The 26,636-nt window shown below is 40.3% G+C and overlaps 1 protein-coding gene and 1 non-coding gene across 2 annotated transcripts in view; both read right to left on the reverse strand.

Moving 5' to 3' along the window:
- The window catches only part of GADL1 (glutamate decarboxylase like 1), a 157,288-nt gene that overhangs the window by 25,519 nt on the left and 105,133 nt on the right, over positions 1-26,636 (reverse strand). Inside the window, exon 14 of the mRNA XM_047769400.1 lies at positions 22,435-22,524. Within this exon, the coding sequence (XP_047625356.1) occupies positions 22,435-22,524 (90 nt within the window). The remainder of the gene's footprint in view (positions 1-22,434; positions 22,525-26,636) is intronic.
- Positions 25,058-25,160, reverse strand: LOC125114175 (U6 spliceosomal RNA). The gene has a single exon (XR_007131723.1). It is a non-coding gene; the product is annotated as a U6 spliceosomal RNA (small nuclear RNA).

Consider the following 26,636-nt stretch of genomic DNA (forward strand, 5'->3'; position numbering starts at 1 on the left):
GAAATGACGGTTGGAACACATTCCACAGGGGATGGCAGGAGCAGAAGGGCAGTATGGATTGTTCTGGAAGAAACTTCCCTCACCTCTTAGTTCACGTGTCGGTTTCTAGAAAGTGCTGGAGTCCAAAGATTTGTTAACATCTGAGAGATGTTAATGATTTGTGAAAACAACCTAACTGTTGGGAGATGAGTACTTGCTTCATTTAAATTAATATGGATAATTATTTCTTAAAGTTTCAAAAAACAAATGCTAAAAAGGCAGATAGAATTCAAGCCAGTATACATGGGTGACAGCATACAAGTAAGACTCTTGAATCAGCTGAGGACTGAGACTCTTCCTTCTTACCAACTTCAGCCAGTGTAGGACACTCCACCAACAGTACAGATGGAACCTTACATTAAATTTCAAGTATATTCAGATTCTTAGAGGAGAGTCCTAATAGGCATCTTTGTAAACCATCTCTTGAAAATAAAGCACTGTCACTGCCAACAGACAAATGCAGTGTTTTCTCTTACTGGTGAGACAGCAATTCACTGCCTCTGTGATCTCAGTCAGCTAAGTAGCCTTGTGAAATATTAACCACACTCCAGAAATCCCACCACGACTGCAAGCAAGTGGGGAGGAACTGCCTGCAGATTGTGTAAGAGGAGATGGTTCCAAATGACATTACATGCTGTATCCACAACAGCATTTTTTCCCTCTGACAATTATTCCTTCAATTTAGAAGTCTTTCCTCAAAAGCAGCCTTCCAAGTTCTGGATACATCTTTAAAGGCACCAGGGACAGGATTGCACACAATATTCATTTTGCTTACCTGTCTTGGTTAATTGGGGTTCTTATTTTAAACTTTTCTCAAGGGTATTTTTTAGGGAAAACAGGATATTATACACTCTCAAGTAGTCGTTTTTCTGTTTGTTTGATTGATTGATTGATTTAAGGAAGAAACCAAACTACTTCTGTTAGGGAAGGATGGTTTCTTACAGAAGAGTGATTAACGAGAAACCCTTGTCCCCACCCACAACCACTGAGCACACCCAAGAAAACCACAGACGTTAAAGGATAACTTGTTCTTCCTTCTCCTGTGTAATACTTGCGTTCACCCTCTTAACCCTATGTTTACCTCTGAGATTGGGGTTATAGGAGATCCCACTGACTTGTGGATAAATAATATGAGAAAACTAATGTGAATCTAGTAGCCCAAATACAAAGTACCACAAAAAATAAACAATGACAGCCTCATTTGCTTCTTAACTATTAAATCTGGAAGGCATGTGTTGCTATGTAAGCTTTAGTTAATTCATAAATTGCAAGAAAATGGGCCAGTTTCCTTCACTTAGGAAGTTCCTGACCCAGTACCTAGTCTTAGTGAGGCCTGCAAAAACGGGTAAATAGAGCCTTGACTAATCAGAGTAGAGGAAGTGACTGCTTAAATGACATCACTAGTCTGCTAGGAGCACACTTAAAGCGTGGCCCTGAACCGAATTTCCCTGAGGGCACTAAAGGCCACTTGCATCAACAATTTTACTCTATGTCTCCAACCTTCAAGTGATAAATTCCATTAGTGACACACAGGCTCCTGTGAAGAAGCATCTGATATATGGCCTCCAGATGATTAAAAATCCTTTTGGTTAAAAGAGAAAAGGAGGCATACTGGTTTGCCTTGGAAGTATAACTCCATCCTTGTTACTCTCTCCACAGGTTACAGGTCTAGCATAGTGGAAGGGCATTTATTTTTATCAAGATATATTAAAAGGGTCCTAAATGTAATCCCTTTGGCATGCAAACTACAGTTTTATTCAACTGATGAAATAAAAGTTATCAACTGATACTACCTTACAGATTCCTTCAGAAAAAAAAATGAAGTGTGTTGTGACTGCATTTTGAGAGTAACACTGCAGTCCCCATGATAAATGTTATAAAGCCTAAATCCTAAAGGGGTGCAGAAAGGGGCAACCCCACAGGAATGCTGATGACAAACATTTGAAGCCACAGGACCTGAGAGACTCAGGAATGTGGGAGTCTGTGGCTATGCTGACAGATGATAGAGTATATTACCTCAATGGCTAAATATTTGAGCTTCATGGAGTAGAAGATATTGGACTGTAAATGAGCCAAGAATACAAAATTAGAAGGAAAAAAAATGGCCTGTGAAATTATACTACAGACATAAACTCTCAACTGCCTGAGAGCCCCAGTTTTTTATAAGCCGTGGCTGACAGAACAAATTAAGCAGTAAGATGGTTACCACGTTTAACAGAGATAAACCGGCACATGTAAAAGACATAATTAGCCAGCTTGTTTTCCTAAAAATGAATCTTAACTCTGTGCACAAGGGCAACACTGCAGGGCACTGGCTTATTTTCTCTTTTTTACTTCCTTTCTGAAAAATCGTCTCAGGTGCTTGGGAAATTTTTAAAAAATTTCTTTAGAAAAATTAGATTTGAAAATATTAGATTCAAATACTGAAAAACAGAGACTTTCATTGAGAAAACATTATAGTATCTCTGAAGAGCATTTCTTGGATGAAGAATATTACTTGAGCTAGCATGAAATCTAGAGAATTTGCATTTCAACCAAGGACTAAACTTTGCCTTGATATAAATTACATCTAGATATGCCTTGTATATTATAGGAGATAATATTTACTGAATTGAAGGTATATATACAGAGATATTTACATCATGAAGCCATCAACCTGATTTATTAAAAACCTGGATTTTTTTGTATTAAATGCAACAGTAAAAGAGGACAGTTCTGATCTTGCTCTTGGAAAAAGAGAACCACTATAAATACTTAAAAATTCCTACATAGTGGAACATTAACAAAAAGTCAGCACTGGAGTAAATACAAGGATAATTCGTCACACATTAAAAAATGTATTTAAAAATATATTAAAGTCTTGGTGAAGAGTCTTCCTCTCTGTAGGGTATTTTTTGGGCTACCTGCTTTGCAACACTGTTACTATATATAGTAGGAATATATATATATATATAAAATAGGAAATTGTCAGAGGGGTTTTGTTAGAGTGTATCATTGGAGAGAATTGTATTTGCTGAATGATGTTAAAGTTACAGTTGTTTAAGTGTTTATCTGTATATTTATATATATTTATATATTTTACACATATGCACAGATATACACATACATGTATATATGTTATATATTTATATACAATAATGTAATGTTTATCTGCATATTTATATGTAGGCAGTATATATACACATGCACATATATGTATCTACACATGTATACATGCATGTAAGCATGTATATATGTAGTATCTTTATATGTTTTTCTCCATTACACCTTAAACTCATTGAGGACAGAGAGCCCTCCAAGAATAGTGCCTGATATATTGGAAACACTTAATAAATATTTATTAAATGAGTGATGAAACAAAATCAAAGCTGAACGTCCAGAAAATATGTTATGATCAAAGTGATTTAAACATGTGCCAAAAGGAGTTACTGTTGTGGCTCAGTGGTAACAAATCTAACTAATATCCATGAGGATGTGGATTTGATCCATGGCCTCACTCAGTGGGTTGAGGATCCGGCATTGTCATGAGCTTGGTCACCGACGCAGCTGGAATCCCACGACGCTGTGGCTGTGGTGTAGCCAGAAGCTGCAGCTCTAATTCAACCCCAAGCCTGGGAACTTCCATATGCTGTGAGTGTGGCCCTAAAAAGACAAAAAAAAAAAAAAAGTGCCTAAGGACTCCCTCTTTTCCTACTAAGAGAAAGGGGGAGCTCTCAACTGTACACCAGCACTCACACAGACCACCCCAGGCTGACCTTTCAGGGCTGCTTCCTGTGGGTGAGCCATGCTGCTTCACTGCCGAACTCCAATCCTGACAACTCACAGGGGCACCATGCCCAGGCCGGGCCGCAGAGGCCCAGCACCGTAACGGAGACATCACTGAGCAGGAGGGAGCTTCACAAATGCCCAGGCGGCATGGAGCCAGCAGCAGCAGATACACAGGGATTCATCACTCCTTGCACACACACAATCTCGCTATGTCAAGAGGCATTTCTTTTCATTTCATCCTTTGATATAATAGTTTCATGCATCATGAAAACAACAGAGAATCTGATTATACTAAGAACTGCATTTAAATCCTGGCTCCACCTCAATCCTACCTAATTAACTGATCTGGGCCTCGGTGTCTTCATATGTAAGATGGAAATGATCATAAGAATGAAACTGACTTGATAGGATTCTTAGGAAAGTCAGCTGAGACTGTGGATGTAGAAACACTTCTCAAGCCATAAAACACTCTGCAGTGTATAAAGTCATAAGGAAGGGTGTCTCTGTGGTAGAATGGTTGCAATACAATGCTCACATTGTATCCTTCTGCCACACTCTGCAATGTCATTTTCAAGTTCTTCCCATCAGCAGTGGTGGAGTCTGTTCCTCCATCACACCTCCTCTCCATTCTGTCTGGCTTTGCAATTTGCTCTGGTCTATAAAAAACAGCACAAGGGATGATGTGCTAGTTCTGAGCCCAAGGAGTCTAGCAAACTTTCACTTGCTCTCTTGGAACCCTACCACTGCCAGGACAACGAGCCCAGAATAGCTTGATGAGGATTAGAGACCATTTAGAGGATGGCTCAGTTGTCCCAGTGGTGGCCATGCTAGTCCAGCAAACACAGTCATGATGAACAGAGCTGCCTTCCTGCCCCATAGCTGGCTGTTGGTGTAACAGGGAGCCCGGCCAAGACCAGTGCAACCATCCAGATTATCCGTAAATTCATGAGAATTGATGATTGCTTTTTGTTTTAAGCCACTGGGTTTGGTTGGTTTGCTATGCAGCAATCACTAATTGATCCAGCCTGACAGCTTCCTGCCAGAATCCTTCGGAAGATGGCCAGAAATGAGGACTCATGTGGTCAGAAAATGTGTGAGTCAACAGCAACTGCATGGTACAGCTTTTCCCTTCGGCTTCCTGAAGCATTTCCAGCCTGGTTTTAGCCACAACTCCTGGCTGACCTCAGGATTAAGGCTGAAAGATTCTGATCTCAGCAGAAAGCCTACCCTGAGTTTACCGGACACCATGTGAAGAGATGCGCTTCTGTTTCCAAGATGCAATCTAAAAAGAAAATAAGAAATGGCCCCCTGGATCCCATCCCTCTTTAAGTATGCTGCCCCATTAAAGAGCCAAAGATGCAGGAAGGTCTCTTTTAAATATAGCTTCTGAAATCAACCTCCCAGACTGACATTTAAAAACCAGCTGATACAGGAAAGCATAAGGGATTAGTTAGCAAAAGTGGAAAAGGGAATAGAGCAGAGGCTAGATCATCAGAAGTCTATAAATATCATAAATACTCAGAACAATCTGCATGGCAAGTGGAAAGGTAATAAAGAAAGAAATGAAAAGGTAAGCCATCAAAGTCTTCCTTACGACCAGCTGTGTCCTTGCTCACAGAGCACTGGCCATCATAGCCAAGGCTAATGTGATGCCCTTTGTGAATATTCCAAGGGTGATCACAGGGCCATGAATAAATGTTTCCCTGCATTTCTGCCTTGTGTTTAACATGTTCTTTATTTCCTAGAGCTTAACCTCCCCCACAGAGTATGCACAGGCATGAGAAGAGGGCCCAGGACTCCAATCATCCAATATGTCTCATGATTATAGTTTAGGTTCACAAGTTACAAGGACTTGAAATTCTACAGCTTCTACAAATACATCCCTGCCCTTGATTAAAGGGCCCAATTTTCAGACTGCAACTTCTAGATACCCTTCCCTCTTTCTTCTTTTTTATCAAAATATACCAGCAACTAAGTTGCTCAAACTGCCAGCAAATCAACAAAAAGTGAGAAAGAGCATCTGAGGTTAGGATGAGAAGGCCAGGTTTGTTCGCATCAACAATGACTGCAGATACCATTTATCGAGCACTTTACCATGCACTGAGTGCCACCATGTACATTCACTATCTCAAGTTTATCTTCTCAACAATTCCGTGAATCAGGTATTATTAAATCCATTTCACAGATGAGCCTTGGCAAGAGACAGCAGCGTGTCCCAAAAGTCTCATAGAGCCAAGAGCAAAACTAAGTCCGGATGAGACCAAAGCACTTCTCTCCCCAAACCACACGAACCTCATTTGACTCCAGCCAACATTCTTTGCATCTGAAAGTAATATTTATTCAACATGTTACCACATGGAAAGTGTTGTCAGCTACATGAACTAAATGTTTCATCTTCCTGAGGGTATGTCTTTCCTTGGCAGAGGCTGGTCCAGCTCCTTGCTTAGCTCCTCTTGGCTGACAACTTTTCTCGGCGCCACTCTGCAGTCTCTCTCATCTTTGCCTTTTGTCAGAGCTCCATTACCTACACTTTGCATTTCATCCTTTTCACTCCCTTCTCTTTACTAAGAGCCACAGTGCCTGGGATTAAGAACTTCAGGGTAAGACTAGCTCTTTCACAAACTAACTAGTTAACATGAGATATTGAACAATAACTTACCTTCAGAGAAAAGACTAAATGATAAATGCGGAGGTCTCCACGGTTATCCCATTCAAGAAGACCTCATTCCATAAAGTGAGACTCCTTCCCATGTGCTTGCTGATTTACAGTTTATGAGGTACATCCATTAACAGAATCCTACACCATCCTTGCCACAAGGCGGCATTTTCCAACTCCTGGTACCAATGCCACCATCTCAATGAAAGCTTGCCTGAGCTTCCCACAGAAGACATTAGGGATTGACTCAGCACCAATCCAACCTCCTTCTAAAAAAGTCCCTTCCTATACTGAAGAGTCCTATGCATTTCCAAGACTCCCTTGTAGCTAGGGTATCTGAAGTGATTGAAGGTTGGCCAGTCAGAGGCAGGTGTATAAGCTGTCATTTCAGAACTGACTTTAGTGAGCGATGAGGGATAATGATAAGGATACAGTTTTGCTGGGAAGGTAATGGTGGGGCAGCTGGTTCTAGTTCCTGTATCTCTTATGGCAGGTTCACAATTCAACAGGGCACTTCAGACTGGGGCAAGAGCAGCAGCCCCCTGCGAGGCCAAGTTCTTGGGCAGAGCTTTGAAACATCTGTCTTTTTAGCCCTCCAAAGATTATGAAGTTTTTAATTCTCTATAAATCCCTTTCTTCTTAAATTAGCCAGAGGATATTCTATTTTCTGAACTAAATCTCTAAGCAGTCACTTGAAAGAGGAATTCTTCTTGACCTCCTTTCTAAAGCCACAGTAATTTGTTCCTGCCCATAATTCCTGCAACATTTGACTTTTCTTTACAGTAACTTTTATATATGGCCTTCTCTTCTTCAAATTGGAAGCTGCTTGATTGACAGCATTATAATTTTCATCTTGGATTTTCCCCACAGTGCTAGGCCCCATGTATGTGCTGAATGGAACTGAGACAGGTTCCCACAGCAGCACTGTGGCTGGCAAAAGACTGGTTTTGAATTATCACTAGATTTTATTATTCAATGTTTGAGGTCTTGTTAAATTAGGCCTAAATGCAAATTTTCAATGTGGCCATCCTATTTGTGGTAGATAAAGCAACTCTTCAGAAATATTTATTCTCACTGCCTCACTTCCAAGGGAGTAATATAATGATTTTGGCCAAGTGGCTTGATTTGGCCTCACACCAGGGTGGAGTGTATCTCTACCATCTTTTCATGTGGGGTTCAGTTATGTGATTTGTTTGGCCAACCATCTGCGAGCAGACATGATATGACAGAGATTCTTGAAATGCTCTTATGTAGTGGGTTTGTGCTTGTGGGTCTCTGTCACTGTCATAACATCATGCTCCAGGCAGCCCACTGGTTCAGGAGAAGAGAGATCCATGGAGCAAAGCTACCCCAAGAGTCCAGCTTAAATCTGCACCCTGAGTTCCCATCATGGCTCAGTGGAAAAGAATCTGACTAGCACCCATGAGGACACAGGTTCGAGCCCTAGCCTTGCTCAGTGGGTTAAGGATCCAGTGTTGCCGTGAGCTATGGTATAGGTTGTAAACACAGCTTGGATCTAGCATTGCTGTGGCTGTGGTATAGGCCAGCAGCTACAGCTCTGATTGGACCCCTAGCCTGGGGACCTCTACATGCTGTAGGTGCAGCCCCAAAAAGAAAAAAAATACAAATCCACACCCATTCCCCTTTCCTTCTCATCTGCAGATGTATGAGCAATACAAGCTTACTGTCTTATATCACCGAGGTTTGTGATTGTTGGTTACACAGTGTCATTGTAGCAATAAATCATGTTCCTAGAAAATCAGAAAGGGAAATTCTCCTTTCAAGGAAGACTTTCATTTCCTAAGGGTACATTAGGAAATGAAAGTGCATCCTGTAGGAGGTCTCATACTTTCCTGGAACACCTTCCTTTCCTCCACATCCACCTTCCTCCTGGAGACTCATCTTTGCTTCCAAGGCCACACGCATTGCAGGGGCTCCAGTTACTTTCTACGCTGCCCACACTACCCTCCTTGTGCTTCTCAGTGGATGTCGCTTAAAACATTTACTTCTCTTCATTGAGTCTTCTTCTCTTTTCTCAATAACATTTTCTAGAATTTGTATCCCTCTCTGTGGAAGACTCCCAAATTCTATCCCCAGTCCCTAAGTTGTCCCTAAGTCATAGCCACTGAGTTTCAGCTGCCAACAGACCGTCTCCAGCTGACATTCCTCCTGGGGATCTTTCACACATAACTCCCAGACCATGACCAACAACTTTTTCTAATTTACCCTTCTGCCTCCTCTTTCTTTAACTGACCATCTCCCAGTTCATCTGTACACAAAATATCAGTATTAAATAGTATCTCCCTCTCACAAAACCACACTCCAAATTTAATAACTGCCAAACACCTTGCAGATGAACTGATGTGGCTTTCAAAGGCACTAAATGGGAGTAATTTAGGTTTGTGGAACTTCTAAGTTAAAGGAACACTTTGGAATAATTTTTGGAAAGCAAAGAGAGACTCTGGCAATGCAATTTTGCCTTGAATGTGTTCTCTAATTTCAGGAATGTTACTGTACACATTTTACTTGAATTGGACAGAGGGTGGTGATGGAGAGAAGATGGAGCCTCACCACCAAAGACTGTGGGACCAGAGAAAGCTTTGGTGAGAGAGAAGGGGCATAGGGAAACCGTGGCCACACCCAGTTTAATCATCAGAATTAAAGGCTGATATCATGTACTGTCTTATTCAAAAATCAATGGCTGATGAAAATGTAAGCAATAGTAACTCAGACTGGAAAAAACAGGGATTAAAGTTTACCATGTAGAACACAGCCCATAAAATTTTTGCAACTGGATTTTCTTCCACTCAAAAAGGTTATCACACTCTGCTTTTATATAGGAATTTAATGAAGGACCTCTGAAGAGCTCCTGGGCGTAAATCTCATATTGGATGCTTATTTAACTCATTTTATAGAATTCCAGCTTTTCGTCCAATCTGGCTGAGTTTCTATCATACTGTCCATTACTGAGAGCTGTCCTTTCGGGGAAAGCAATGAGAATTCTGGGCAAAGCCTCCAGGGAGGAGGCAACGAGAGCCTACTGGAGCCCTTTACCAAATTGCCAAATTAAAATTGACTCAGAGAATATTTATTTGGTGAATTCTAGGAATGAATGACAACTGTTTACTGAGTATGTGTGGGGCTTCTTGACAGAACAAGTGGCTAAGGCTTCTCCCAGGCACCTGGTGTCAGCAGCACACACATTTTCACATCCCATTAACTGCAAACCTGAGGTTTTATGTGTTTACTTTTATTGCATGGCATATTTTAGCTCCCGTGCTGAGTATTTTTGTGCTGATGGAAACTGGGTAAGGTTCCTTCCCTGATTCTGTAATTGATCCTTATTCTTTACCCAAAAATTATCACTGAGTCTAAACTTTATCAAATTGAAAATATCAATATTTATAGCACACTGGAGTGATCAAAAGGGAGACTGGAATGAGATTTTTCAGAGGTGTGTAGGGAGAGAGATAAACTGAGGGAAAATGACTTTACTAGACCAGTATTAAGTCCAAAAATCATATTGGAGCTGTTATTCTACACTATACCTACAATCCAGCACCCATACACAGGCCAAGTAGGGTCAAACTTAAGGTTAGTATTCAGACAGTGTTGAAATAGTACAAGCCTCAGCACGTTATAATTTTCATTATATATAAGAAATGTATATGTGTGTGTACACACAGACATACATTCACATATGTGATGTTTGGGGAAGTTGGGACCATGGGTGGAGTGGGATTCTAAGAAAAGGAGGCACCCAGAACTGAGCTACAAAAGAGAAAGATGAGACCTTGGGCTCGGAACTCTGGAATGTGAAAGGAACTCATGAGGCCTAGACAGGTGGGTGGTATGGCCATAGGAGGGGACAAAGCCGCGTTCCCAGATGACACAAAAGCCCTGCCCAGGAACTTGCATTTCCTAGAGCAGGTGGTGAGAAGGTCTTTAAAAAGTGGAATACAGTGACTCAGTGGCCATTTAAACATGGTCCTCTGACAGGGTGAAGACAGGCAGAGGCCGTGCTGGCAGGTGTGTCAGGTGGAGACATCTGTGGCAGTGGCCTATGTAGGAAAAGGGGAGTGAGGACATACATTTAAACAGTCTCTGATCCACCCAGAACTTCAATATAATGTCCCTTTGGAAGGCTGGTTCCCATGGACTTTTTGTGTTTTTTTTTTTTTGAAGTACCATTACCTGAAAAAATACAGAGGCATATATGAGTTCTATAGTGCAACAAACTGACTTCCAAAACCAGAGATTAGAAATTCAACAAAAAATAGTTTATTGGCTTATAAACTATTTTTTTATTCAACATAGCTTCTGCTCTCTGACTTCCATTACAGATCTCTCTCTCAAATATGTGCATATAAATAAATGTATATGTACACATTCAAATTATATATGTAAATACATATATATGTGTATATGTTTATATGTGTTTATATGTATGCATACATAAAAAAGTTTTACTCAGCTTTTGACCAGCATTTTTACCAAAATTTTGTAACAAAGTTAACATACCTATAAAATGAAGAAATGTACAAGTATCAGAAAATATCTTTTTTGAAATGATGTAAAATATGAGTATCTATAATTGGAAAATATGGCTTCATAAATAAGTTTGATAATACAAAAGGAACAATCTTTCCATTGATATTTTTTCTTTGTAACAAAATCAAACCAAAATGTCATAGGTAATAGTTCTTATTAACTAACTTTAAACCTCTGCATGAGGCTATCAGGCAATAAAATACTTTATTCAATATTAATTTTATGATAATAACAGAAAATTTAATACAATAAGTATTTGACAGAAATGTAAACTTATTTATTTATTTATTTATTTTAAGGCTGCACCTGTGGCACATGGAATTTCCTGGGCTAAGGGTGGAATCAGATGCAGGCCTACACCACAGCCATAGCAAAAGCAGATCCAAGCTCCATCTGCAACCTACACTGTAGCTTTTGGCAATGCCAGATCCTTACCTTAATCCACTGAGCGAGGCCACGGATTGAAACTGCATCCTCATGAACACTATGTCAGGTTCTTTTTTTCTTTTTGGCTGTCCTGCAGCATATGGAGTTCTCAGGCTAGGGATTCAGATCTGAGCCACAGTTGCAACCTAAGTCACAGCTGTGGCAATGCTGGATCCTTAATCCACTGCACTGGTTGGGGCTGGAACCTGTGTCACAGTGCTTCCAAAATACTGCCAATCCTATTGCACCACAGTGAGAACTCCTATGTCAGGTTCTTAACCTGCTGAGCCACAATGGGAACTCCAAATTTATATTTAATACATAGATTTATATATTTATATTTGACATATTCAGATTTATCTTTAAAAAAGTAGTGAAGCTATTTTATATTTAAACTTCATACCAAAAATTAAACTGCTTTAAAGAAATTTTCAAAATTTAGTTCTTTTAAATAATAACTGACGATATGAAGGAAAAAAAGTCTCTTAATAGAGTTATAGGATAAGATTTTAGATCCAAGGAATTTTCCCTGCTCAAACTGTAAGAAGATACACAGTAGAAAGGGTTCCAAGGCAGGATCTGATAGATTCTGGTGCTCAGAGTATAAAAGAAATCATAACTCAGTTTTGCTACATTTCTGTTGAATCACACTTACAATGTGAGGCACAAGTGTAAGAAAAACAGCACTGCACTGCAAGACTACTGCATTACAAACCAAAAACCAGGTTGAACCTTCAGGTGTAATTCAGTGTTAATTTTTTAACCTTTCTTGTTATCTTTCATGAAAACTCAGTTATAATTTTAATTATAATTTTTCTAAGCTTTGATCAACATTTTTTAAGAGAAATTATACAACAAAATAGATGCACCCCCAAGCACCTAGAAGAGTGTTTGGCACATGGTATGTGCTTGGTACATATTTTTTGAATGAATGGGCAGATTCGAATGAGAATTTCGACTTCCTGATTATCCTTTTACACAGAGGCATTATTAACTCACAGGAAAGACATGATTAGGGCCCAATTTTCTACCTACAAGATTCTGGTCCATGGTAGGACCACCTGGACAAGCAGCTCCCCCCAGGTTGCAGGCAGAAAGGCAGTCTCCACCTTGAGTCAGGCAGGTGACATTACAATCAACTATAGCAAGCTCTGCTGCATATTTCTAGTTTTTAATTATCTCTGCCCCTCTCAAAACAGTGGGGTACTACCATTTCCAGGACCTCCTAGATAAAGCAATACTTTCCTAAGGAGCAGAACATGGGTGTTCCCACTGTGGCACAGTGGGTTAATGATCCCATTTGGTCCTGTGGAGGTACTGGTTTGATCCTGGCCAGGCACAGTGGGTTAAGGATCCAGAGTTGCTGCTGCTGTGATGTAGGTCATAGATAAAGCTTAGATTCAATCCCTGGCCTCTGAACTTCCATATGCTGCAGGTACAGCCAAAAAAAAAAAAAAAAAAAAGAGCATGATTCAAAGATAGATAGTAGGAAAAGTCTGAATGAAAACCAAGAGAGCCATCTAAAGTCAGACTTACAAGTTTTGACCTTCAAAAATTTTTTCTCACTCTGAACTAATGATAATTTGGCCAACAGATTACAATTAGATAGCAAATTACAATACTAACCCTGTTAGATTTACAGAGAAACAGAGGAGGTGGCCTCTTCCAATTAAAACACCTATCTCTCTAAATTGTCTTCCTTATCAAGCTGCCCTTCTCCTGAGAATTCCCCTCATAGATCATTCATGAGATGCTATGGTCCTCTGTCCTTCCTGCCTCCTAGAAGCCAGATAAAAAAAGATGATCCTAGAGCTTCATTCTGGACCAACCCAATCACACTCTAAAAATGAGCAGACAGTTTTTAAAAATTCTGTGGATGAGTTCATGGGCAAGAAAGGTAAGAACTAATGCCTCTAGGAAATTACTATAAGCATGTGATTCCCTTACCCAAAGGGTAAGCCATTAGTCCATGTCTTTATGCACTGATTCATTCATCTGCATTCAAACATTTATTGTACAACTACTGAGTGATAGCAGCAATGTGAGAAAATGCAAAGCAGTAACAGTAGCAACTACCCCCTTAATAAATACACTGCACCAGGCTGGCTTCAAGGGTGTACAACCAGTGCAGCTGCACAGGGCGCTGGGTGTGGGAGAGCCCCATGCTTGGTTTAATGTTCTGCTGTCACCATCTTGAAATCCTTGCTAATTCTGGAACAAGGAGCTCCACATTTGTGTCTTTCACTGTGCTCTATACTAGCCTGGCTTGGAATATCAATGATCAAACATGGCTAACCCAGGTGCACACCCTACCCCACTTTCTTCAACTCCTCTTCCAACAACAGTATCATCAATATGAATGAGTACATCTTTGTTGATTAGAGGGATTATCAATGCATCATCCTTGTGCTAAAATCCATCAGCTAGTTCCTCTGACTGGTGACTTTTCATTGCCTGCTCCTCTCTTTCCTGGCTTGCTGCCATCTTTTCCACTCCTCACCCCAAATGTTGCTATTTTATGGTAAGAAAGAGTAGCAAAGATATCATAGAAGTGTGTGGGGGGAGGGTATTGACACTCATGTGTTAAGAAATGCTTCCTGCACAAGCCAAGGAACTGATAGTCTAAGGTTGGGTCAGACCCCTCAGTTCCTTAATTATGAGGATGAAAGACTTTGAGAAGTCTACATCACAACCATGTACCTTCAGAGGAGGAAATAAGTGCATATCTCTGGGGCCTCCAGGAAGAAGCCGCACATGAAGAGAGTTAGCAGGGAGCTCCCTGGTAGCCTACTGGTTAGGATTGGTGCTTTCACTGCTGCTGCTCAGGTTAAGTCCCTGTCTGATAACTGAGATCTCACACTAAACTTCTGCATGCTGTAGCAAATAAATAAATAAATAAACAAATAAATAAATAAACAAACAAACTAGAAATTTAAAAAGAGGGTTAGCAGAAGACAGGGAGTGACGGCTGAGTTAAATCTGATCTCTGGAGTCCCTGAATGATTGTGGACTTTTTCCTTTGGGACAAAGGAACATAAAGAGTGTCATATGCAGGATTGTATTTTAGAAAGTTTATTATTATACAGTATTTAAAGTAATTTGGAGGAGGACAAGCAAAAAGCCATGAAGAAGGCACTTAAGGCTTATATAGTCCTTCAAAAATGGGGAAACAGGATTAATAATAATGAAAGGTAATATTTAATTAACACTTACTCTGTGCCAAGCATTGTATCTGGATTATGGATTATGCGCCTTTTTTTTTTTTTTTGGCTGTTCCCATGGGTCATGGCCAGGGACAGAACCTGTGCCAAAGCAGTGACCAGAGCCACAGCAGTGGCAACATCAGATCCTCAATCCACGGAGCCACCAGGGAACTCGGGTAGATGCTTTGTATTATCCCCATGCTACTGATTTTTAAAAGGAGGCAGGAGTTCCTGATATGATGCAGTGTGTTAAGGATCCTGCATTGCTGCAGCTGTGGCACAGGTTGCAGCTACAGCTTGGATTCAATCCCTGGCCCAGGAACTTCTATATGCCATGAGTGCAGGCAAAAAAGAAGAGGCAAAGAGATTTTAAGTAACTTGTTCATGGTTATAAAGACATTGAGCAGCATTGGTATTATTTATTTAACTCCATATCCAGTGATTTTAAACATCAATAAAAATCCTAACAAGATGTCTTTTCAACTAAAGAAAGTTCTTCAATACACGCAAAAAATTAAATATAATATTAAGGAATGCTCTTTTAAAAAAAAGAACCAGAAGGGTAGTATTTTAGCAGCCACGAGAGCTCATTATAAAGCAACACCATTTAAAACTTTAGTTCCTGGCATGGAAACAGAAACACAGATCAATAGAACAGATTGGAAAATCCAGAAATAGAATAAAGTGTTTTTAAAAATGTAACACATGATAACACAAGCTTCCCATAATAAAAAAAAAATGTTGGGAAGAATTATTTAATATGTCAAGTTAGAATAACTGGATGATGACAATTTGGGAACTGATCAGGTAAGATACATATTTTACACTGTACGCAAAAATAACCTCCACATAGATTAAGGAGCCAAATACAAAAAAAAAAAAAAAAATGAATGACAGAAAAACCAGCAGGAGATGGAATAGAATATTTATCAGATTTGTGAAAGAGCAGTAACTCCAGCTTTGAAGCAGTGGAATAAATCATGAAGGGAAGGACTGACAGATTTGAATACACAAAAAATTTGAAACTTTTGTACAATGAAAAAACAGCAAGACTAAAATAAAAAGGACATTATACTGAGGGCATTATTTGCATTCCATCTGACAAAGAGGGCTTTAAAACTCAAACTAAATATACCCTTATTCAAATGTATAAGGAAAACATCAGATCTCAAAATATAAATAAGGAAAAAAACCCCAATGAATTGACAGAGAGGTACCATCAGTAAAGAAAAAAGAAAAATAGAAAATTGTTCAGCCCAATGACAATTAATACAATAAAAGTAAAGCAAACTTAAGGTAGGATTTTCCACCTTTCTATTAACACTTCCCTCAAACAGGCAATACCCAATGTTGCCCCAATTAGATAGAAAGCTGTGTACTCGTTGATTACGGGTAGGATGTAACCTTCTTAAAAGTCATTATCACAATCCACAGTCAGAGTCAGGATCGAAACCACACTGATTTCCATAATCAGCAGTTACACAGAGAGCACTTTCTCTTCTGGGATAAAAAAGCAAAAAGTGGGTTGAGCATAGAGATAGTCATTTTTTATTGCTCACAAGGGGGGAATGCTGGAAAGAATCCAAACACTCCAAATTATGGGAATGGTTTTATTAAACTATTACACAGACTATTATACAGGGCGAGACATTTTAAGATTCTCTTTTCAGAAGTTTAGTCCAAATGAATGGAGAAAGAGACAGGGACATACCTTGAGGGGAAACAGGATTAAGAGAAAATCATAAAATTATTCTGTTTAAGCTTGTCAGAGCCTAGATGTGCTTATCACTTGAGGGGACCAATATATTAGAGAAAAAAGGAAGAATGAGACTGTGAGAAGGAGAATGAGAATGAGAGAAGCAAGGAGAGGAGATGGTGGGAGGGCAGAGAAGGAAAGGGAGATGCATGGTGAGACTGCAGGAAGAATCAAGTCCAGAAAGCAGACGCAAAGGTAAACACAGAAGAGTTTGCTGGAGAAATGAGGAGTGAAGACAAAGAGGAGTTCCCGTCATGGCTCAGCAGACTAGCATCCACAAGGACGCAGGTTCAAGCCCTGGCCTTACTCAGTGGATTAAGGAACTGGTGTTGCCCATGAGATGTGGTGTAGGTTGCAGATGCGGTTCGGATTTGGCATTGCTGTGGCTGTGGCGTGGGCCGGCGGCTACAGCTCCAATTAGACCCCTAGCCTCAGAGCCTCCATATGCCGTGGGTGTGGCCCCAGAAAAGACAAAAAAAAAAAAAAAAGAGCAACAGAAGCATGTTTAAAGTGAAAACACACAGATAAGTTTGATCCTCTGAGAATTCCTTCCTCAGGGGAGCTGTTCTTGGTTTAGCAGAATCCAGTAGCCCTCACCCAAACATACCAAAATTCTGTAACATTTTATAACAGCATCGCTTCCCAGCTAGGAAAGGAGAAATGAGCAAAAATGCCACCAGGGGGCAGGTTTGGTACTGGCAAAGGGACTTCAAAGATAACTTGGGAAAAAAAAAAGAAAAGAAAAAGAAATATATTGAACATGATGGAGGATAATGTGAGAAAAAGACTATATATATATATATATATATATATATATATATATATATATATATGACTGGGTCACTTTTCTGTGTAGTAGAAATTGACAGAACACTGTAAATCAACTATAACAGAAAAATAAAAATCATAAAAATAAATAAAATTTAAAAATATATAAAAAATACATGTTGTTTTTTCCTTTCTGCACAGGGTCCATTCTTTGTTTTGCAACAATAAATACTCCATCAAGTCCACAGCAATTTCCTTAATGGTATAGTAGATATGAATTTTGCCCCATAACCTCAGGTATGTAAGAAATGTCACAGTATTTCATATCCTTTAAATAAAATTAAATCCAACCTCAAGCCACCATTCTTCTAGGTCAGGTTCAAAGTCAGTCTCAGTCATTATTATGGTTCCCTCAGCTTCAAAGGGTCTTGGAAGGGTTCTGGGGGTCTCAGCCAGGGCTAATGTTTCGGTCATTGGTCCAATATGTGCAATGCTTATGGTGTGAACCAACATGATCCCTTGACAGGCTGTGACTAGTTGGGAATGGGCAGATATTCCATCACATGGAATGCTCTCTCTCTCTCTCTCTCACACACACACACACAGCTCCTTAGGGCTCTCAGAGAAGGGAGGCTGGGAATTGTCCTTATCTATAGAATTCTTGCCTCCAGTACACCATGCCTTTCTGCCCCTCTCTCCCATGCCTGCCTCTCTGCCTCCAGACTCCTTACCTTGCTCTTATGGGTTTTAACACTGGCCAGCTGATGCTTTCAGAAAATCTAGGAGACAGGTGTCTTCAAGGCTAGAGAAGACTCAAGAGAAGTGTAGAGCTGAGAGAACAGGTCTAATCCTCAGAAGTGGGAAAGGAGAAAACACAGGACAGCAAATACCCACATACCGTAATTGTGCTACCACACTGACCACAAGATGGCAGTTCTTAAAACCCCCCTTTTACAAGTCTGACAGAATGTGAAAGTGGGTTTTCTTTTCCTGGTAGATGATGCAGAACTCAGACATCCCTCAAAGTTTATGGGCCAGAGAGTGGCCATCAGATTAGGTGCCCTGGGGGAACAAAGACAAAGAAGGGACACATCCTCATCTTAAGGAACTTCCAGGGACATATGAACAGAAACAGGTGATCAAGCACTGATGGATTTAGGTAAGAGCTGCAAACTAAAAGCCTGAAGGCTAAACCTCACCGGTGTTACAAATTTTTCATGTGCCAACATTTAAAACATTTAAAGTAAAGGATAGTTCACATAAGTATCTGTAAATCTAATAGCCCTTAAAAATGAATAAGTCCTGGCACCCCAGATCTGCATCCCACATGGCAGCCATCATTAGGAGCTATGTAAACAGAGGCTCATCCCTTTAGCTGGGGTCACTGCTTTCTGATTTACTATAGTCCCCACCACTTCCTATTATATTATGCCCCATCTACTTTTCTCATGCATGCTATTTACCTAGCTTCCACAGGTATTTGGGTTTGCAACCTATAAACTAAAAAAATTGTACTCGGGACACAGTGGTTCAGTATTGCATGATGCTAATCAAGTTTCTGCAGTTCCTCAATGCTCACCCTGATAGATCTGGAAATTCAAAATTATTTCAGATGGGCCTTAAGATCTGAGCAGAAACTACGGAAACTGGCATATTTTAGTAATCAATTTGATTCATATGTGAATGTTACAGACAAGGCTAGCGGTACTGCTAGCATGGAGCAAAGTATAATCATGCTTGTGTGTGGAAGAGTAAACAAGGCAAAAAAAGATATTTGTGAACTGAAGATTTATCTGTGTTCTTTGGTTTCATTTCCCATTACTGTTATCTCAAGTGCCCCATGGATCAACCAGTCACAAGTGGATAAGTGTTGCTGGTGTGAGTGGGCTGTGGGAAGTCAAACCCATGGACACTGCGTTCCTGTTATTTGCATCAGCAACATCACCTACTTATAAGAGCCTGCATTTGAAGACTGCTCACATGCACCGTGATTCTGAGTATGTGGGAGCATGTTATTTCCTTGTCTTGACTAATATTGTAATGCCAAATGTTGGTGTAAGAAAATACACCTTTATTGTAAAGATTATGTTTTCTCCAGGTGACATGTAAGGCCTTCTACTGCCTTGGACAAAATTATGTGTAGATAGGTGCTATTTTCTATTGGTTTCATCCCAGGAGAATAAAGGAAACATTAACAGCATTATTATAAACAGTGGTCACTGGGCTGTCTGGTTGAAAGCTGCTTCCATAAAGAATAGGAAAGCATTAAGAGGCTTCCATTGGGAAGGCAACCAGATAAAGAAGGGCTGCAGGTATAGCTGTGCAGAGTGTATGGAAAATAAACAGGAGGCAGAGACCAGAAAAGAAGCAGAAACAATCTGGGCAGGGGAGTAATAAAAATCTAGAATACCACAATTTCCCCCCAAAATCAAAAAGAGCATTTACGGAGGACATCGTAAAAACTTGGTTGTTGAACACAGTGTCAGAGAGGGGTTGTCACAGTGTCATTAGATTGGAGAGTGACGATGTTCTCACATGTGCATGCACCCACACACCTTTAACACACTCAAACTCCAAATGAATTACCAAATACTCCCTCTCCCCTCCTGCCACCACAGGGAAGACTCACTATACCAGTGAGTCTGAAATCTGACGGCTCCACCTAACAGTAGTCTGAATCAGAGGGGCAAAGCCTTCTTTCGTTATTTATTTGTTTGTGATTCTTCACCCAAGATAAAACCAGAAATAAATTTCAAGTGTGCTTTCAGTGCACTCCAGGTTATAAATCACACACTTGGATTCTCATACTACAGTAAGCATAAAACCACACAGATCAACAATAGATAAACACATATATATATGCCTCCAAGCCTTGCCAAATTCATGCACACACACCCACGCAAAGAGAGAATAAAAGGAAACTAAGAATCTGAGAACCAGCGATAATCTGACTGCAGCATGCATGTTTACGAATCAGAAGCAAGCAGGGCAATTAAAATAGTGTGACATAAGCCTAGGCAGGGGCACCATGGTTCTAAATGGCAGACAAGCATTTCCAAAATTGAGGGATGGAGATTCATGGATGTGAACCATAAGAGAATCAATGCTGGCAAATAATGGGGAGAGACAAGAATGTCCTGACTGAGATTCGATTTCCAGTTCAGATTAAAATTGTATTAGATGCTGAATTATCTGATTTTAGCTTATATTTCAATCTTCAATTTCAAATTTTCTGAGACTAGATAATATAAATATTTCTTTAAATAAAGGAAGAGTAAATAGACAGTATCTCCAAATGTAATGGGGCTATTTAGTCATCCTGATCCATGTCCGTACAACAGTATTGAGTCCATAAAACGCAAATATCACCTTCTCTATTGCTTTTCTTAACAATCAAAAAGTGAGAAAAATGGCAGCCATATCTCTCTTAACTGTAAGAAATTATACCCCCAGCCACCAAACAATGCCTGCTGCATTCCATCAAAGTGGAAGATGTCCGTGGAAACCTCACCATTAAATTCTCACACTGTCCAGCTCTTGCTCTTTCTCATGGGCTACTTATCATCTGAAATGTATTCTTTAGCACTTAGCCATTTGTGTGACAAAAAGGCAAGCCAGATCTAAGGAAATGCTAACTGTCTGAAATGGCCAATGGAAGGCTTGCCTAGGCAAAGGCACAGGTAGCCCCCTGCATCAATCTCTCTCTTTCTGCTGCCTGATCACAGGTTTGCCAAGAGGGAGCACATTTATATATTGGGTATTACTGTGTACCTTGCAGGGGACTAAATGAGCCATGAATAAGCAGGAAGTGACTCAAGGCTAAAGAAGATGCTGCAGGTGACCATCCAGGTGGCTATGGCTTAAAGGCCACAGTCTTCCCACCTCCACCTAACTAGGCACAAATTCCAAGGGCCTTGTTGCAAAACACGGGCCACCATGCCACCCCCACCTGCTGCTCTCTTCCCACTCCCAACATTGCCCTTCTGCCCACTGTGGTCTTTGATCACACCCTCCCCTCTCAGGTCTCTGGGCTGTCATGCTGTGATCCTTCTTGGAACCCACTTCTTCACTGTTGTCCCTGATTCATACCTACTTACTGTTCAAGACTCTGTCACATGTTGGGGTAGATATCCTTTATCTCTGTCTTTAAAGGATTTATCTCCAACTTGGAACTAGTTACCTTGTGATGATCTCTTTACTCACTTGTCTCCTAGAATATGAGCTTCCCAGGGCGGGGACTAAGTCCCTTTGATGTTTGTATCTCCAGTGCCTGGCACAGTGAACACCCAGTGACTGTCTGTCCCTTGCCTGACTGGGAGGGTTTTCTTTTTCTCCCAGGGGGCAAACAGAAGGACTATCACCTGTAAAAACTGTTAAAGCTATCATTGATTTCCCCGAGGGCAGGGGGGAGTTGGCAAGTCAGAGCCATCACTAACTCGGGCCATGCAGCTGGCTGTGCTGGAAAGGGAGGATGCAAGCAATACAGGATGCCCCGACTTGATGGTACCTGCTACTGAAAACTCTGCATGAAATGGAATGGCTATAGAGTCCTCAGGGGACACTCACTGGCTCAATTCAATCTACTCTATGTCCATGTGGCATCAAGCAATGTTAACTCAGGAAACTTCACAGTTCTTGGAAACCTAGGTTAGAGGCAGGACTTTCCCTGGCAGGGCCATGCTAGAGGAGGCACAGGTGAGACACAAATATCCCTAGCACCCGGCACTTCTCCTCCCTCTGGGTGGTCAGCCCTTGAAGCTGTGTTGGAGGACATCTTCTGAACATTTAGATCAATAATTGGATGAAATTCATTGTTGTCATCTCTTTTCTTTTTATCACATGGGCTTAAAGTCCCTTGGTAGAAAAAAGAGAAAGTCTCCCACTTACAAAACATACCAGACTCAGACTTTAACATTATCTGTCAATAAGGTGATGCTAGCAGTCACAGACATGTACCAGCAGAGGTGAAGGAAGACGCCATTAATCATATGATACTAAGTATTACCAGATCACATGCTCTCAAGTGCACTATGAATAACAACGTCTGATAAATTCTACAACCATCTTGCAAACAGCACAATTATTTTGAATTTGTGTGTGTGTCAAGTACATTGACTTGTTAAATGTAAACAATGCTTAGAACTGTTTGGCATGTCTCTAGACCTTCAAGAAGTTCTTCCAAATACAAAATTATTTATAGGATCAATAGGCAATGGGCGCTGGATCTGCTTCATTGACAGGAAAAATGCAATATTCCTATTACTCACCAAATGAAGTTTTGCCCAGAACTCAGGTCCTTCCTCCATCTCTCTGAGGCTCGGTGGAATGTACCAAAAGCAAATATTGGCATATTCAGGCTGAGGATGAAGAAAATTTTGAAAGTTGTTTTATTTACCTAAGATTACTCTTAGAATGCAATTTAGCTCTTAGCTAATTTCTTTAGGAGTAACCATGTGTGTATTAAGTTGATAACATCAGAATCTGATGGATTAGACATCCAATCTGCCTTTTTTTGGGGGGGGTTCTTTTTTTTTTTTTACTCAAATGAATTTATCACTTCTGTAGTTAAATAATGATCATAACAATCTGATTTCACAGGATTTCCATCTTAGATAACAGCTAATTGGGAAACGTTCTTCTCAGTTGGGTGCACCTAGGGGGCGCTCTTCCATCTGGGTAGGACATGAGCCAAGAAAAAACATAATGAGGTTTGAAGGTGACTCAGTGTGGTTGTGACCTTCAGTTAGCCCCTGATACACAGATACCCACGATGCCCTGGCTTCTCTGTCTTCAACCCTGACCTTATCTCTCACACACCACCATCCTTCCAATGATTTCTTTTCTACTTAAGGTAGCCAAAGCAGTCTTCTATTACCTGCTACACTTGACAGATGCAAAATCGCCCACTACCCGAGTTGATAATATACGACATACGTGGGCTTCACTTAACTAGTCCTGTTGTGACCATGGTCATACATCTTCAGAATGAAAAAAAGAGCATCATTTCACTCCTAACTCTCAAGTATCAGTATCAGGAAGGGTGTGTTGGCTAGAGGGCTTGCCTAGAATGTAGACTCTCAGTCCCTGGGCTCAGAGTGCTGAGTCTGATTCAGTCCATCACAGAAATGGCTGGAGAACTGGCATTTTAAGAATCATCTCAGTTTTCCTGAGGTGAGTACTACATGGTCTATGTTTGAAAAACTCTGGTCTAAAGTGGCCATAGCCCAGTCATCTTCTCTAGTAATCTGTTTTCCTATCAGAAACAATTTGATTAAATGTGGGATAAAGTTCCAGAATAGGCTTCAGTGCAGCTATTGTCACACAGACAAGGGGGTCATCTCCATCACACCCTCCACCCTCACTGCACATAAACACAGGGCATGCCAAAGGCCATCACAGACTTGTGATCAGTGACCAGGTGAGTCGGGGCATTATGCCAGGGGTTATGACTTAGATACACAGAACTGTATTCAGGAAAGCCTATGGGTCATGCCCACCCACTCAGCACCTTCCTCATCTGATGCTTAGTGCTGACAGTATTTGAAATGACTTCCATTTATCCACCACAAACACAGTTTGTAGGTAATAATCAGTGTTATCAATAACCAACAGAGTTATGTTCCAGTGTCAGTATACAGTTTCAAAGTATTTCAGAGAGAGGAAACAGCTATCATCTCATATCTTAAAATCAAAACTGGTACTATAGAGAGTTTTGATTTCAGTGGATTTTAAATTACAAGTGATAGTCCAGAAACATTCCCAGCTCAACAAGATAAGCTCTTGATCTGATCATCCTTTCACCTGTGAAGTCTGTGATGTGCCTACTGAATTTGACAAAAAAAAAAAAAAAAAAAAGGAGCTACAAATCTTCAAAACAAAGAGTAGTTCAAAATGGAGTACTATGTATTTCAACTCAATTTCCACAAACATTTATCATGAGACAATAAGAGTGTTTATAAATCTACACAATTTACACTTGGTTTTCTAATTTATGATTAATTTGCTTTATCTAGAATAGAATGTCCTGGCCTTCAAACTATTTAATCACTTAATGTGAGCAAATCTTTTCAAATAAAGTAACTATGGTTGATTAGAATGTAGAAGGAAAACACAGTTATTTTCTGTCACTAGATTCCAGAAATTTGTATCTTTATGTCAATGAAGATTTTTTTCCAGGTACCGTTTAAGTCATTATCATTTGTTACCTCTCAGCCATGGTTACCAAATCCACCCATTCTTTATGTCCTCCAGTAATGGAGGTGGACTTTACATAAAGATTTCTCCTTGCTGTCTGGTCCAACTGGAGACTTGATCAGCAGAGGGTGCTGGAGGGATGAGGAGAAGGAAGAGACTCTTTCTGGTCCTATGTGCTCACTTCACGGGCCTCCTGCAATAGGCAGGGCTCTTTTCACCAGCACTGTGACCAGCAGCAAGTGGGCCCCTGATAGCCTCCCCATAACCATGCCCTGGGATGGCCTCACAGCAGCCTGGCCACAGGTGGGTGCCCATAATGGTTTTTTCTTGCACACTCTCCTCAGGGGAGTGCACAGGGGAGGGCTGCCAGGGAGGCACCTTGCCTGGGTGGCTTGAGTGAGTTCCGAGATTTGGCAGTGCCCTAAAATTGCGTCTTCTACTGCTCTAGCAGGTGGATTCTTAGAGACCCCACAGGTGTGACACCTCAGTGGACTTCCTGCCATCTCATGAGCCACAGTGAACCCATCCCCAAACAAGTCTGATCTCAGCCTGGGAGACTGGCCCCTTCCCCAGATGCTCCATCCCAGTTCTAGGAGTGATGGCTATTCTCCATGGTATGTGCTAACTGCTATTTTTAGGGTCTCTCTTCTATGAGGTGATCTCTCATGACTCCAACTCTCTGTTAATAATTCTTTTTTAAATATGGAACTCTTTACAAATTCGCATGTCATCCTTGCACAAGGACCATGCTAATCTTTTTTACATCCCTCTAATTTTAGTATACGTGCTGCTGAAGCAAGCATGATAATTCTTTACATTGCGCTTTCCCATTTCAAATTACTGTGCAGTTTTTGCCTTCTTATGGGACCCTAATACATCATTAAATTAGCCATTCTTTTACATTTATGTGGTAACATTATTAATAATTTTGCCACAGTTTCTATCTGCTACCAGATATGCTCTATAAGTTAGCACCTAGACCTTTTGAACGATCTTTTAAATGTTCTTCTTTATAAGTTTCAGTTCAGATATTTTAGAAGTGACAACTCTGTGATTTTTTTGCCCATTCTCTTTTAGAATGGGATGGCTCCAGTGCTATGACATTTAAAAACTGGTGAAGAAGCCCTTTCAATACTTTCATTTCAGTGGAGGAAATCTGGTGTTCTATTTTGCAGAATACCTTTACTACAGTTATTCCTAAAATTATTAAAAGTTGGAAAAAACATCCCTTGAATGTTCATAAGGAACATATTTGAGTTTTTTTTTTTTCCTGTCTCTTTGTCTCTGGAGCTTGTTATATTATACAGACTTTTTCAAGAGGCTTTAATATACTAAAGTGTATTTTCAGGGTAGAACTGTTTACATGCCACTTAATTCCTACATATGTGAAAGCCTGACCTGTTGGGTGTCTTTGGACCACATTTAGTCCATGCTGTCTTGACACCATACACTGAGAATGCATAAAAAGGACCCAAGTCTCTGGACCTGATAAAAGACAGAAAGGGGTACCTAAAAACAGCAACAATAAAAGCAATGCCACGATCTTTAAAAATTCATAGAAAAGTAGAGAAGTGTCACTAAAGAAAAGAAAGGTTCATTTTACCCTGACTTTCAAAGAGAAAGAAAATAGATATATTTTAAGAAATAAAGCTAATGCTTTGAGGTCGATTCCAGCAAGGGTTTTTGAGCAAATACCATGCGGCACTTGAGAAGAAACGTCATTGGTCACCAAGCTGCAGTAGCTTGCATTCTCTAAACCAAGTTTTGTCAAAAGAAATTCATCTCTGTTGCTTTGATGGTATTAGGTCACAATAATAGTAATAATGATAATAACAATAATAAACAGAGCTAGCACTATCTTTTTAAGGGATAAATGTAGAATCTAGCACATACACTGACATGATCAAACATGCAAGTATAAGATGGAGAAGAGGATCACAGTGAATTTTATTTTACTTCAAGCTTACAAGTTTTAACTATCGACTGGACTACTGAAAACTGCAAAGGCAGCCCTTATTAGCACCAAAATCCTGGGTTTTGGAGTCACATGGATGTGGTTTGAATCCCAACTTCACCAGGCCTTTGCTTGCATAAGTGTCAAACTCTCTCAGCTGCAGCTTCCCAATCCATAAAATGGAGATTATATCATCTCCCCCGACAGAAGAGGTTTGATGAAAAATACATTATTTCCAATATTTACTACCACATCTGGCCCACAGAAGGTACTCTATTAGTGTAGTGACTATTAGTTGGAACTATTGGTAGAAAGAAATGT

This window comes from Phacochoerus africanus, chromosome 1 (assembly GCF_016906955.1).
Source record: "Phacochoerus africanus isolate WHEZ1 chromosome 1, ROS_Pafr_v1, whole genome shotgun sequence".
Taxonomy (NCBI): Eukaryota; Metazoa; Chordata; class Mammalia; order Artiodactyla; family Suidae; genus Phacochoerus; species Phacochoerus africanus.